This window comes from Oncorhynchus gorbuscha, linkage group LG08 (assembly GCF_021184085.1).
Source record: "Oncorhynchus gorbuscha isolate QuinsamMale2020 ecotype Even-year linkage group LG08, OgorEven_v1.0, whole genome shotgun sequence".
In the NCBI taxonomy this organism is placed as follows: Eukaryota; Metazoa; Chordata; class Actinopteri; order Salmoniformes; family Salmonidae; genus Oncorhynchus; species Oncorhynchus gorbuscha.
Genome location: NC_060180.1, coordinates 57,309,745 through 57,325,132, shown reverse-complemented (window position 1 = coordinate 57,325,132; position 15,388 = coordinate 57,309,745). Strand labels below are relative to the sequence as shown.

General features: G+C 41.5%; 1 protein-coding gene across 1 annotated transcript; it reads left to right on the top strand.

Annotated features, from left to right (window-relative positions):
- The first annotated feature begins 19 nt into the window (after positions 1-19).
- Positions 20-14,646, top strand: dars2 (aspartyl-tRNA synthetase 2, mitochondrial). Its single transcript, XM_046359972.1, has 17 exons — positions 20-551; positions 935-1,034; positions 1,177-1,243; positions 1,392-1,493; positions 1,592-1,687; positions 1,804-1,927; positions 2,018-2,064; positions 2,194-2,300; positions 2,438-2,507; positions 2,699-2,878; positions 3,006-3,113; positions 5,819-5,881; positions 6,320-6,472; positions 8,461-8,679; positions 9,046-9,156; positions 13,923-13,998; positions 14,221-14,646. The coding sequence occupies exons 1-17, from the start codon at positions 377-379 to the stop codon at positions 14,406-14,408; spliced, it is 1,986 nt and encodes a 661-aa protein (XP_046215928.1). The 5' UTR covers positions 20-376; the 3' UTR covers positions 14,409-14,646.
- The last annotated feature ends 742 nt before the right edge of the window (positions 14,647-15,388 follow it).

The following is a 15,388-nucleotide window of genomic DNA, read 5'->3' as shown; positions in this document are numbered from 1 at the left end:
ATGGACACACTATAAGCAACTAACTGTCGATACCAAGCACACCCATATTTATTCAGACTTGTACTTTCTACTTCCGCCTGAACGTGGACGAGACAAGGAAGGAATTAGAGGACGCTTGTGCCACAATCGCATTGAAGGAACCAGGGAGTTTTAGCTACCTAGCGCCGTTGTTTGGGCAAAATCGACATGATGCAGCTACATTTTTTACATCAAGTTTGCCAGTCGCTTTGATCGGGCGTAAATCGTATGAGTTTTATGTATCTATCTAGCTAGCAGTCATATGCAACAAGCAGCCAGCGTACAATACATATCTTTACAATATTTGATAATAGCTGTTTAGTTAGCTACAGTACTGTTAGCTAGCAAGCTATCTGAAATGGCCAATAAAAGCAGAGCATTGGCGCAGAGGATGCTTCTCATCTGTAGACAGGAGACCAGGGCATATTCACTATGGCGAAGGACAACAATTCCGATTGCACATCTGATCAAACCCAGCATTATGCATTTCAAGTTTTCTCTCAATGTCAACAAACACTCAACGTGCACAACAGGTAGCCTATATTATTTACTTCATGTCTGTCCATTAATTCTGATCTTGGAGACCCAGGGTGTGTGCAGGGTTTGTTTTAGTCTGACACTAACTCCTGACTCAAAATCTCAATAACTATCTAACATCATTGTCCCGGACTGGGGTTGTTGACCACTGATGTTCTGGAATCCAGATCATGGATTTTCCCCCAGCCCAGCATTAATGTCATGCGGTCAATAACTCATGAAGCTCATGACTAGCGGAGTTGGGTTTGTTACTCGTGGGCTGGAACAAAAGAGTACAACGTGGGTTTCCAGGACCAGGATGGAAGAACACTACTCAACAAATAATTAAGTCTATGCTTAATATAGAGCAAGCATAACACTTAACTGTATGTCTCTCCAGGTTCTAGCAGCTTGTCCTTTCGGAGTCACACTTGTGGGGAGCTACGGCCTGCTGATGTAGGAGAGGAAGTCACTCTGTGTGGCTGGGTTCAATACCTGAGGTTTGACATGTTTCACTGTTTCAAACACTTTATTCTTCTCACATACTGCTTCTATTCATATTTAAAGTGGCCTATATCATCACGTGGAAATAATTGCATTTAGCTGACTCTAACAGTGTACACATTGTTTTGCTCCAATCAGACAGGATTTATTTGTTATCATGAGAGATTTCAGTGGCTTGGCACAAATTCTTATCCCTCAAGATGAGGTAAGACTGTTTAACAGTTTTATGAATTATTCCAAAAACACTCCTGCAGTTTATATTTATGATAATCAAATTCCGATGTATATGTCATATATTTTAACATTACTATATATTGACTATATATTTATTTGTCATTTGTGTCTTGGTCTAGGACAAAATTAATCTGAAAACAGCCTTGTGTGACTTACCACCTGAATCAGTGATCAGGGTGAAAGGCACGGTCAGGCTTCGACCAGATGGACAAGAGAACAAGGTGAGCCTGTGATGACATGACAAGTGGCAGTAACATTTACCACCAGTGTTATTGTGAATGACTCCATCCTGATTGTGTCGCCATTTTGTAAATTGTAGGAGATGCCCACCGGAGAGATCGAGGTTCTTGCAGAGAGTGTGGAGATTCTAAATATCTGCCGTAAGCTTCCGTTTGAAATCAAAGATTTTGTGAAAGTGAGTACATGATTAAACACATTATTTACGCATAATATCATCACACACAAAAAACAAACACATTTATTGTTAGCATTATTATTTCAGTATTGATGAGCTTTAGTCTTTGTTTACAGAAATCTGAATCCCTTCGGATGCAGTATCGCTATCTGGACCTTCGTTCGTCACAAATGCAGTATAACCTGAGGCTGAGGTCCCAGCTAGTGATGAAGATGAGAGAGTACCTGTGCAATGTGCATGGTACGAGTCCTTGAATTGCCTCTCCAGTTCTTATCCTACTGCACTGTAGTGTATTTGTTTTCAAAATATTTTTTGTTTCCCTGATTCCAGGGTTTGTGGATGTTGAAACTCCCACCTTATTTAAGAGGACTCCAGGGGTAGGTTCTCTCATTTTACTTTCTCCAAACACTATTTTGGATCAATTATGTGTGTTATAGAGTAGGAGCTCTTCTATAAAATTATTTACAAAGGAGTCAGTCCTCCCTTAATGTTTTTGTATTTTCCAGGGTGCAAAGGAGTTTGTGGTGCCCTCAAGAGAACCTGGTCGATTTTACTCCCTGCCTCAGAGTCCTCAGCAGTTTAAACAGCTTCTCATGGTGGCTGGCATTGACAGGTAAACAAAATGCACCCGTTGTACCGAATCACCAATTACATTGTTACACTTGATGCCCTGTGTCCATTGTTTCATAGATCAACAACTTTGGTTTTGAGCATCTAATTGTAGCTCTCTGATGTAAATTTATCTTGCAGGTACTTTCAACTTGCCCGGTGCTACAGAGATGAGGGTTCCAAACCAGACAGACAACCAGAATTTACCCAGGTAATGCGATGATTAGCTCTGAGAAGAGACATGATCAACTATTTCTTAGGGCAGACAGAATGACTTTGGCAGATGAGTGTCGAACAGCTTTAATGTGGTTCCTAGTTTGATTCAGACACACAAACACACAGATAATCGAAGTCTACTTCTGCCCTCATTCCTCTACATTGCCTCTTATCTATCATCCATAGGTGGACATTGAGATGTCCTTTGTGGATCAAGCTGGAATCCGAGGTCTGATTGAGGGCTTGGTCCAGTACTCCTGGCCTGTGGAGAAAGATCCTGTCTCCACACCATTCCCCTGCATAACGTATGAAAAAGCAATGAAGGACTATGGAGTGGACAAGCCAGACACACGATTCGCCATGAAGGTTTGCTCAAAATACTCAGATATTATTTTACATTTTGGGAGGTATTTTTAAATGTTACAATCTGATAGTGAAGTACGAATATCCTGCTCCAGTGTTTTAGGTTGAAATGTGTTTCCTACTTGTATAGCTCATGGACATCAGTAAAACATTCCACAACACAGAAATAGAGTTCCTTAAAGACGCCCTCAACCAACCAGGAGGATGTATCCAGGCAATCTGTATCCCGGATGGAGCAGTAAGTACAGTTTAAAAGAATAATAAAGGATTCTGGTAGACTTAGGGTTGCAAAGGGTCGGAAACTTTCCGGAAAATTTCATTTTTCTCCCTGGAAATTTTCTATGGGAAGTTAATCCCTGGAATTTGGGGAATTTTGCTTAAATTCATGAAAAGAGTTATCTTATAACAGCCTTTTTTTTGTGGGATACACATAAGGCAATTCTAGGTCTTGTGGCATATTTTGGTTAAACTATCCCCATTTCAATGGAATTGCAACCCTCTGCATGCACAGTGCATTCTTCCATCACATGTACAGCTGATTCTCAAGATCTTGCACACTAATAAGAATCTAATGAACACACACTACTACACTATCTGAGCCAAGGACTACATGCTTTCTGGTAAGTTTTGATTATAATACTGGTTTGGGTGAATATATTTTATAAGACATACATTATTTTTTGTTAACTAGTAAATAGTAAGTAGCCTACATCAAAGTGTATTTAATGCAACAAATATGCAGAATCATCTGGCCAAGTGCATAAAGTTCCCTCAGCGCTCACAAGTAACCTCTGACAAAAGTCCCTGTACTTCTATTCGAGGTGAAAATGATGAATCAGACACCTTATCGATAGCAACAATTCATGGTCCTCCTGGACTCAGACAGGTTTTTTTCTCAATGGAGGAACGTAGTCAGATAAATGCTGATGAATGTCTTGCTCGAGCTGTGTATGCAACTGGTTCACCTCTGATGCTCACAGGCAATGTATATTGGAAGAGAGTTCTGAATGTTCTTCGCCCAGCATACACCCCTCCAACCAGACATGCTTTATCTACTAATTTGCTGGATGCAGAGTTCAACAGAGTTCAAGTGAAGATCAAGCAAATCATAGAGAAAGCAGACTGTATTGCAATCATCTCTGATGGGTGGTCAAATGTTTTTCTGGCAAAGAAAAATAAACTACATCTCCACCCCTCAACCAGTATTCTACAAGATCACAGACACAAGGGACAACAGACACACCGGTCTCTACATTGCAGATGAGCTGAAGGCAGTCATCAATGACCTTGGACCACAGAAGGTATTTGCACTGGTGACAGACAATGTTGCAAACATGAAGGCTGCTTGGTCTAAAGTGGAGGAGTCCTAACCTGGTTAGGGTAGGACCCTACCCAGAAATGGTTAGGTATGTGAAGGGTCATCAATTTATAGCAGCAATCTACCTCACCAAGCAGTGAAAAGAATAAGAGCACCACATTGAAGCTGCTCAGCAACACCCATTGGGGTGGTGTTGTCATCATGTTTGACAGTCTCCTGGAGAGGAAGGAGTCTCTCCAAGAAATGGCCATATCACAGTCTGCTGATATGGACAGCCCCGTGAAGAGGATCCTCCTGGATGATATATTTTGGGAGAGAGTGGTAAGCAGCCGGAAACTCCTGAAACCTATAGCAGTAACCATTGCACGGATTGAGTGAGACAATACCATCCCGTCTGATTTTCAGACTTTGCTTGCAGAAATAAGAGAAGAAATCCATACTGCCCTGCCCACTTCACTGTTGCTCCAAGCAGAGGAAACTGCAGTTCTGAAATACATAAAGCGTGAAGACTTCTGCCTAAAGCCCATACACACCGCAGCGTACATGTTGGACCCCAAGTACACTGGCAAGAGCATCCTGTCTGTTGCAGAAATTAACGAGGCCTATGGTGTCATCACTACCGTGTCTCGCCACCTTGGCCTGGATGAGGGCAAGGCAGTCTGTCAAAGTACACTTTCAAGCAAGATCTTTGGGATGGAGATGCAATATGGCAGTCGTGCCAACATATCTCATCAGCTACCTGGGTGGAAGGCACTTTGTGGATCAGAGGTTCTTTCCCCTGTTGTCTCCATCATCCTCCAAATCCCACCAACATCAGCCTCCTCAGACCGCAACTGGTCCTTGTTTGGGAACATACTCACCAAAGAACGCAACAGGCTGACCAACACAAGGGTTGAAAATTGGTGGCCATCCTGGCATATTTGAGGATTTTAAGCCTGACCACGAGCCATCAACAAGGTTGGAACGTGACAGTGAAGATGAGGCCTCAGAGTCTGATGTCCAAGAGGTGGACATTGAGGAGGTCCAGGGAGGATGTGGAAAGCCTGAGATGGAGACAAGCAAAGCTTTAGTTTCTAGACTATAATTTGACAGATGTATGTTGAAAATGTTTGTGGGAAATGTGATGGATCATTGGGGATCATTCAATATTCCCTTTCTTTTGTTGTTCAGTGAAATCATCCCATGTGAAGAGTCAACTCATTTAATTAAAGTTCAATCTGTAACTAAATTGTTTTTTATTTCTATTGGAAGGATTTAATCATTTGTCTGCTTATGATGAGGTAAAAGGTTTATGCTTCTCTCTTCGCATGATATGGTAAATATAAACAATGCAAAAAACATCTACATTTAAATGGTATTAATCGTATTAATTTGCATATATTTCCGTTAATTCCCACAGAAAGTTTCCACCTCTGAATATTCCCTAAATTGTGCAACCCTATGTAGACTATGTAGGAGGTGGAGACATATCCAATTATGATATTTCAGTTTGGTATTTTTAATATATATAATATGTGTATGGTGGTAGATAATTGTATTTAAATAAGAATTTCAAGAAAATGTGAAACAAGTTTAAGGGGGTGTCGACATTTTATAGGACATCTGTGTTCAATATTTCATTCCAGAAACATTTGAAGGGCAAAGATCACGAATCCCTGAAGCAAACTGCCAGGACCCAGTTCGGCCAGGTATGTAACCTCGCGCTTTAACCCCCCCCCCCTTTTACAGGACATTCAGTAAAAGAGAACAAACTGTCTTCATGAAATATTAATCTGGAATATGATCAATAAGCCAAGATGACTGTGAAGAAAATGTTGAACGAAGCACATGGCATAATTGCCCTGAGGCAAGGGTAGACCTCACCAATCCTAGGGTTGTGCAATCCTGAAAATCTTGTAGGACTCCCTTTTATAACGAAGTGACATGATTGGTAAACACAACTCATTTGAGACTCCATTACGGCTAATGATTTATTGGGTTTAGCAATTCATAGTTAAAGAGATATGAAAACCCAATGACTGCTAGGCATTCAAGTCTGTTGGGGCCATGCCCGGAGGCTAGCTGCATCAGAGGAATGCCAATTAAGCCTAGCATTTTTTGTGATATTTTTGTATTTTTTTTCCAAGGAAGTGAGTGTAGTTTTGGTGAAGGCAGATGGTGCATTGAAGTCTCCCCTCAACAGACTCATGCCTGCCTCAGCTAAACAGCAGCTGCTCCAGATGGCCCAGGCCAGACCTGGGGACCTGCTGCTCATCTCTGCTGGGATGCAGGAATGTGTGGTGAGTTACAATCTGATTTAGTCCCAAACGGCACCCTGCCTATATAGTGGACTAGTTTTAACCGGGGCCCATATGGCTCTGGTGAAAAGTAGTGCACTATGTGTGGAATAGGGTGCCATTTGGGATGTAGATCCTTTGCATGCCTCACCTCCATTAAAGATAACCATCATGGATCAGTTTCAAAGTTAGCCTTGTTGGTCGAAATAAGTGATGGTTGTCAGTGCTTTGAGGTTGATCACTTTGATATGAACCAGTTGCACAGTATAGTTCAAACACATAACACACTGCAAAGTTTGATTTGTTTCCTTTTTTAAATTAAAAGCTAAATGTTTATACTTTTCTCATATTTTTCTCATTCGTCGTTGGGCCTGGTACAGATGATAAATAAAAAGTATTTCAGAAAGTATTCACACCAGTTGACTTTCTTCACATTTTGTTGTGTTACAGCCTGAATTTAAAATGGATTCAATTGAAATGTGTCACTGGCCTACACACAATACCCCATAATGTCAGTGGAATTATGTTTTTAGGAATGTTTACTCCTTAGTTAATGAAAAGCTGAAATTTGAGTCCATAAGTACACCTTTATTATGGCAAGCCTAAAACAGTTAATGAGTAAACGTGTGCTTAATAAGTTGCATGGACTCACTCTGTGTGCAATAATAGTGTTTAACATCATTTCTGAATGACTACCTCATCTCTGTACCCCACACATGCAGTTATGTGCAAGGTTCCTCAGTCAAGCAATTCATTTCAAACACAGATTCAACCACAAAGACCAAGGGTGTTTTCCAATGCCACGCAAGAAGGGCACCTATTGGTAGATGGGTTAAAATGTTAAAAAGCAGACATTGAATATCCTTTTGAGCATGGTGAAGTTATTAATAACACTTTGAATGGTTTATCAATACACCCAGTAGCTAGAAAGATACAGGCGTCCTTCCTAACTCAATTGCAGGAGAGGAAGGAAAACGCTCAGGGATTTCACCATGAGGCCAATAGTGACTTTAAAACATTTCCAGAGTTAAATGGCTGTGATAAGAGAGAACTGAGGATGGATCCCCACATTGTATTTACTCCACAATACTAACATAAATGAAAGAAGCCTTTAAATAATACAAATATTCCAAAACATGCATCCTGTTTTGCAATAAGGCACTAAAGTGAAACTGCAATTTTTTTCTTAGAAATTAACTTTGTCATCAATAGAAAGTGTTATGTTTGTGGTGAATCCAACACATCACTGAGAACCCACTCTTCATATTTTCAAGCATGGTGTTGGCTGCATCATGTTATGGGTATGTTTTTTTAGGATTAAAACAAATGGAATAGAGCACAGTCAAAATCCTAGAGGGAAACCTTGTTCTGTCTGCTTTCTATCAAACACTGGGAGTCAAATTCACCTTTCAGCAGGACAATAGCCTAAAACACAAGGCCAAATATACACTGGAGTTACTTACCAAGATGACATTGAATGTTCCTGAGTGGCCTAGTTACAGTTTTGACTTAAATCGTCTTGAAAATCTTTGGCAAGCCTTGAAAATGTCTGTTTAGCAATGATCAACAACCAATTTGACAGAGCATTAAGAACTTTAAAAATAAAGTGCAAATATTGTGCAATCCAGGTGTGCAAAGCTCTTATAGATTTACCCAGAAAGACTCACATCTTTATTCGCTGCTAAAGGTAATTTTAACATGTATTGAGTCGTGTTTGAATACATATCTAAATTAGATATTTCAAAATTTTATGGGATATTGTGTGTAGATGGTAGAGAAAAAACAAACATATTTAATCTATTTTGAATTCAGGCTGTCACAACAACATGTGAGGCTTTTAAGAGGCTTTTGTAACCAAACAGTTGAATGCCAGTGCGTTCTGAGAATAAACAATGTTTTTGACATTCAATAACACAGAACAACCTTTTACTTTTGTTTTTCACGGTGAATGCAGTTTTCACTCTCCTGATTTCCATTATTTCCTCCCACAGCGCCCTTTGTTGGGCAAATTGAGGCTTCAATGTGCTGAACTCCTAGAGGGCTCCGGCGTGGCTGTTCGAGACCCCTCAGCGTTTCACTTTCTGTGGGTGGTAGACTTCCCACTGTTCCTGCCAAAAGAAGAGGACCCTGATCAGCTTGAGTCAGCCCACCATCCTTTCACTGCACCTCTCCCTGAGGATGCTCATCTCCTGTATTCACTGCCTCACAAGGTTAGGGTCATATACAGTAGGAGGAGGGTTGTCTCCTTGGTCACATATTTATAGAGAAGAACCCTCTCAACAACTTGTTTCTGTGCCCTTCCTTGCTGTTTGGTACAAATATAAAACTGTTAAAGAAAGTGTTGTCTGACAGCTGTCACTGCTATTTCCAACCAGGATGTGGTCCAAACAAGAAGTTTGGAAATTCAAAACTATGTATTCAAGTATAACCAATAATAAAAATGTATTTATTAGTATAAACTACTCACCATAAGTCAGTCTATCAATTTAAACAAACTTGACAGAGTATCCTGTACTGTCACTTCCTATGCACTGAGACCATATCATTCATCTATGTCTCCTGTGTCAATATGGCAGGTACGTGGCCAGCATTATGACCTGGTCCTGAATGGGTGTGAGATTGGAGGAGGATCCATTCGTATTCACAAGGCCTCTGATCAACAGCATGTGCTGGAGACGATCCTCAAGGTAATGAACTTGGACTGGATAAGTTAGAATACCAGAATGCTGATTTCCCATGTCCCATTTATATCAGGTTGAGGAGGATATGCAAGCACAGTTATCATTAGTATACCGTATGTCAAAAGGCGCTGCATTGGAAAGCGGACATTTTGCGGGCTCTTGGCCAACCATAATTTATTTTGCAGCTGATCATAACTTTTTTTGTACATAATGTTACATAACGAGGACTTCTACTTCAATGAGTCGGAGGCGAAGACATATAGTTTTTTCTGGACCAGGTCCAAATCCCCGTCACTCATAGGAGGAGGAGATGGCGCTATAGAGGCCGCCGCCTCTGGGATGGCTTTCCACTAGATGTTGGAACATTTGCTTGCTTCCATTCAGCCACAAGCATTCGTGAGGTCGGGCACTGATGTTGGACGATTAGGCTTGGTTCGCAGTCGTTCCAATTCATCGCAAAGGTGTTCGATGGTGTTGAGGTCAGGGCTCTGTGCAGGACAGTCAAGTTATTCCACACCGATCTTGACAAACCTGTATGGACCCCGCTTTGTGCATGGGAGCATTGTGCTGCTGAAACAGGAAAGGACTTTCCCCAAACTGTTTCCACAATGTTGGAAGCAGAGAATCATCTAGAATGTCATTGTATGCTGTAGTGTTGAGATTATCCTTCATTGAAACTAAGGGGCTAGCCCAAACCATGAAAAACAGTCCCAGACCATTATTCCTCCTCCACCAAAATTTACAGTTCGAACTATGCATTCGGGCAGGTAGCGTTCTCCTGGCATCCGCCAAACCCAGATCCGTCCGTCGGACTGCCAGATGGTGAAGCGTGAGTCATCACTCCAGAGAACGCCTTTCCACTGCTCCAGAGTCTAGTGGTCGGCGAGCTTCCCACCACTCCAGCTGACGCTTGGCATTACGCATGGTGATCTTAGGCTTGTGTGTGGCTGCTCAGCCATGTAATCCCATTTCATGAAGCTCCCCTGACGAACAGTTATTGTGCAGACATTGCTTCCAGAGGCAATTTGGAATTCAGTAGTGAGTGTTGCAACCGAAGACAGACGATTTTTACGCACTTCAGCACTTGGCAGTCCCGTTCTGTGGACTTATGTGGCCTACCACTTCACGGCTAAACCGTTGTTGCTCCTAGACGTTTCCACTTCAAAATAACATCACTTACAGTTGACCGGGTAAGCTCCAGCAAAGCTGAAATTTGACTGACTTGTTGGAAAGATGGCATCCTCTGACAGTGCCACGTTGAAAGTCACTGAGCTCTTCAGTAAGGCCTTTGTACTGCCAATGTTTGTCTATACATATTGCATGGCTGTGTGCTCGATTTTATACACCTGTCAGCGAATGGGTGTGGCTAAAAATAGCAGAACCTGCTCATTTTAATGGGTGTCTACATACTTTTGTATATATAGTGTACATATAGTTGCATCGGCAGGACAGAACGTCCGGTAAGATCACAGGGGGTGGTGTGTGTCTCTTTGTTAAGAACAGTTGGTACACAATCTCTATTATTAAGAAAGTCTCAAGGTTCTACTTGCCTGAGTTAGAATACCTCATGATAAGCTGTAGACCATACTATTTACCAAGAGTTTTCATCTGTATTTTTCGTAGCGGTCTATTTAGCATCCCAAACCGGTGCTGGCGCTAAGACCTCACTCAACGAGCTGTATAAAGCTATAAGCAAACAAGAAAATGCTCATCCAGAGGAGGCGCTCCTAGTGGCCGGTGATTTTAATGTAGGAAAATTGAAAAAAATCTGTTTTACCTCATTTCTACCATCATGTCACTGACATTTTCAACCTGATCCAGTCTGTATACAGTTTTGCATACCGCCCCAACAGAGCCGGAGATGATACAATCTCTACTGCACTCCACACTGCCCTTTCCCACCTGGATAAATGGAACACCTACGTGAGAAAGCTAATTTACTACAGCTCAGCATTCAACACCATAGTGCCCTCCAAGCTCATCACTAAGCTAAGGAGCCTGAGCCTGAACACGTCCCTCTGCAACTGGATCTTGGACATCCTGACGAGCCGCCTCCAGGTGGTAAGGGTAGGCAACAACATAGCCTCCTGTACTCCCTGTTCATCCATGACTGCGTGGCCACGCATGACCTGATCACCAATGACAAGGACACAGCCTATAGGGAGGAGGTCAGAGATCTTGCAGGGTGGTGCAAGGACAACAACCTCTCCCTCGACATGGGCAAGACAAATGAGCTTATCATGGACTACAGGAGACGGAGGGCCGAACACGCCCCCATTCATATCGACAGAGCTGTAGTGGAGAGGGTTGAGAGCTTTAAGTTCCTTGGTGTCCACATCACTAAGGACCTATCGTGGTCCGAACACACCAACACAGTCGTGAAGAGGGCACGACAACACCTCTTCCCCCTCAGGAGGCTGAAAAGATTTGACATGGGCAGAGTATCTTGACTGGCTGCATCACCGCTTGGTATGGCAACTGCTCGGCATCTGACTGCAAGGCGCTACAGAGGCTACTGCATATGGCCCAGTACATCACTTGGGGCTGAACTCCCTGCCATCCAGGACCTTTATACCAGGCGGTTAGAGGAAGGCCCCAAAATTGTCAGACTCTAGCCACCAAAGTCATAGACTGTTCTCTCTTTGCTACTGCATGGCAAGCAGCACCGGAGTGCCAAGTCTGGGACCAAAAAACTCCTGAATAGCTTCTAACCGCAAGCTGTAAGACTGCTGAACAATTCATCAAATGGCTACCTGGACTATTTAGTGCCTTCAGAAAGTGTTCACACCCCTGGACCACATTTTGTCTTGTTACAGCCTGAATTTAAAATGTATTAAATTGAGATATGTTGTCACTGGCCTACAAAAAATACTCCATAATGTCAAAGTATTCAACCCCATTGTTATGGCAAGCCTAAATAAGTTCAGGAGTAAAGATGTGCTTACCAAGTCACATAATAAGTTGCATGGACTCACTCTGTGTGCAATAATAGTGTTTAGCATCTTTTTTGAATGACTACCTCATCTCTGTAAACCACACATAGAATTATCTGTAACGTCCCTCAGTCGAGCAGTGAATTTCAAACACAGATTCAACCACAAAGACCAGGGAGGTTTTCCAATGCTTTGCAAGAAGGACACCTATTGGTAGATGGGTGAAAATTGAGCATGGTGAAGTTATTATTTACACTTTTGATGGTGTATTAATTCACCCAGTCACTACAAAGATACAGGCGTCCTTTCTAACTCAGTTGCCCGAGAGGAAGGAAACCGCTCAAGGATTTCACCATGAGGCCAATGGTGATTTTAAAATGGTTAGAGTTTAAAAACTGAGGATGACTCAAAATTACTTATCTAATTGACAGAGTGAAAATAAGGAAGCCTGTATAGAATAAAAAATATTCCAAAACATGCATCCTGTTTGCAACTAGGCACTAAAGTAATACTACAAAGAAATGTGGCAAAGCAATGTACTTTTTGTCCTGAATAGAAAGTGTTATGTTTGGGCCAAATCCCATACAACACATTACTGAGTACCACTCTCCTTATTTTCAAGCATAGTGGTAGATATGCTTCTAATCGTTAAGAACTGGGGAGGTTTTTTTTGTATTATCTAATCAAGATATATTAGTGTGTTATTTTTCATTATTTAAAAAATGTTAAAATCACTTTTTGCAGCAATTACAGTTGTGAATCTTTCTGGATAAGTCTCTAAAAGTTTGCCACACCTGGATTGTGCAACATTAGAGTATTTTGTGTAGATCGTTGACCAGAAATGACAATTAAATCCATTTTAATACGACTTTGTAACACAACAAAATGTGGAATAAGTCGAGGGTTGTGAATACTTTTTGAAGGCAACCCCTTTATTATACTAATTTTATCTACATTTTTTTGTACTGATTTTCTTGCACTGGCTCGATGCACACTTACTAGACTACTCACACATACTACACTGACACTCCAACACACACACACACACACACACACACACACACACACACACACACACACACACACACACACACACACACACACACACACACACACACACACACACACACACACACACACACACACACACACACACACACACACACACACACACACACACACACACACACTACATATGCTCAAACACATACATGCATATTGACACCAGACTTACACACTCACACAGACACACTTTCACACTTCACGTACGCAGCTGCTACTCAGTTTATTATATATCCTCATTGTCTAGTCACTTTTTACCCGTACCTACATGTACATACTGTATAATCTCAATTATCAACTACCTTGTACCACTGCACCTTGATCAGTACTCATACTCCTTGTATAAAGCCACGTTATTCTATTGTTACTGTCCCTTTTTATTTTGCAAATATCTTTCTTACTTTTTAACTCTGCATTGTTGGGAATGGGCTCGTAATTAAGTATTTTGCGGTAAAGTCTACACCTGTAGTATTCAGCGCGTGTGACCATTCAAATTTGATTAGATTTAGTACCGAAATAAACAACTGATTAGGATTGGTAATCACAGCGCTCATTTTGTTGCTGCCTCTAGCTGCAAGTTTCTGAGCTGCATGTTCTCCTAGCTTGTTGCAAGTTCAGTCTGAAATATTTATTATCACTGGTAATAAGACAGTATTTACTACTGTAGATGTAGACTACTGTCATTAGCCTTCCAGCTTAGCGGTGAATAGAAAAGGACAGACTTAGTGAATCTCTCTCTAGAGTTGGGAAACTCCCTGACTTTGTTCTTTTTTTCAGGAGGATCCATCTCTCCTTTCTCACCTGTTAGAGGCACTGGACTCTGGGGCTCCCCCTCATGGTGGGATTGCATTGGGTAAGTCAGCCATAATAATCATCCTAACTTGACACCAGACACACTCAGATTTGTGTTTCTCATGCTTTGATATTTCACCATTTGTTCTACAGATGCTTAGTAGTAGACTTAGTAGAACTAAGTAGACCAGTCCCCTTGTCCCCCTGCATTAAAATGCAATACCTAATTTGTGAGTACTATTTTATTTCCCTGACTAATATCCCTTGTTCAATTTTCCTCTAGGTTTGGACCGATTTCTGTCTATTATCGTCGGAGCCCCCAGCATCAGGGACGTGATTGCCTTCCCCAAATCATTCAGGGGCCATGACCTGATGAGTCGTGCTCCAGACTTCGTCTCTGAAGATGAGCTTAAATCCTACCACATCGCTGTCAACTGGCCAGCAGGAGACGAAGGGAACCAGGAGAAATAGACATGGCTGCTGCTACACCTTTGTCCTGAAGCTGAGACTGACTCATATTACAGCTGGATTTACATTGGGGAGATGCAGGACAACTAAGTACCGTGACTTAAATGCGATTCTTCTAATGACATGCTGCCACTTTAGGTTTACTCGCACTGTTGATGACCATTAATTGCATCAGTATAAATTATGTCGGCCGAGTGGGGAGTTTTTGAGTTGGGAACTGTCGTTCCTGCATCTCTGCAACTTAAACCCAGTTTACACCTTTGTCCTGAAGGTTCCACTTAGCTTCGGTTGAAGACTTTTCCAGTTGCCTCCTTTTCTCAAGTTGCACTTTTTTGCCAGCTTGTAGTTGTCTTCACAGGCAGCTCCTCTGCTAGCCAAAATATGGTCAATATCGATGTGAGACTTTGTCTTTATAGTGACATAATATATGTACAATGTAGACAGGAGACACTGTCACCAATAAATTGTCATGGTTTGACAAATTCCTGTTTTTCTTATATTCTTTCATGCTACAAAGTACAGTCCCGTATACATGCTTTATCAAATGTTATTCAGACTGTGTGAAAATATAGAAATGTCCAATAGGGGGTAGCATTGTTCCATTTGATCTTGTTCACTTTTTTCTTCCTCAGACACCCTTATCTAGGACAGCATGACATTAACTGAAGCAATTAAGGTTAAATACATTTCTCAAGGGTACTACAGTACCTTCTAGTACATTAAGGCTCACATATGCTGAACCTTCAATCTACAGATCACCTTTTACAATGTTTACCACCTAGCTACTAAATCAATGCAGTGTCAATCACCTCAGATGTTCGTTTTCTCTATAAGATGATTGAAATCCACACTTATAAAAAATTACAGACAAGGAACTTCAGAGACCAATTGAGTTCTGGAAATTGAAATGAATTATTTGGGCAGTAAGAATTTATTAATTCCCCCTCAGACTGTAGAGTTATTTTAGTACCATGCTGATGTAA

What these genes read in the sequence shown, in the direction of transcription:
- dars2 (XM_046359972.1), top strand. Translation starts at nt 377, where the DNA reads ATGGCCAATAAAAGCAGAGCATTGGCGCAGAGGATGCTTCTCATCTGT. An exon ending in CAGATGGACAAGAGAACAAG is followed by an intron (nt 1,494 to 1,591) that starts GTGAGCCTGTGA and finishes TGTAAATTGTAG; the next exon opens with GAGATGCCCACCGGAGAGAT. An exon ending in TGCTGGAGACGATCCTCAAG is followed by an intron (nt 9,157 to 13,922) that starts GTAATGAACTTG and finishes TCTTTTTTTCAG; the next exon opens with GAGGATCCATCTCTCCTTTC.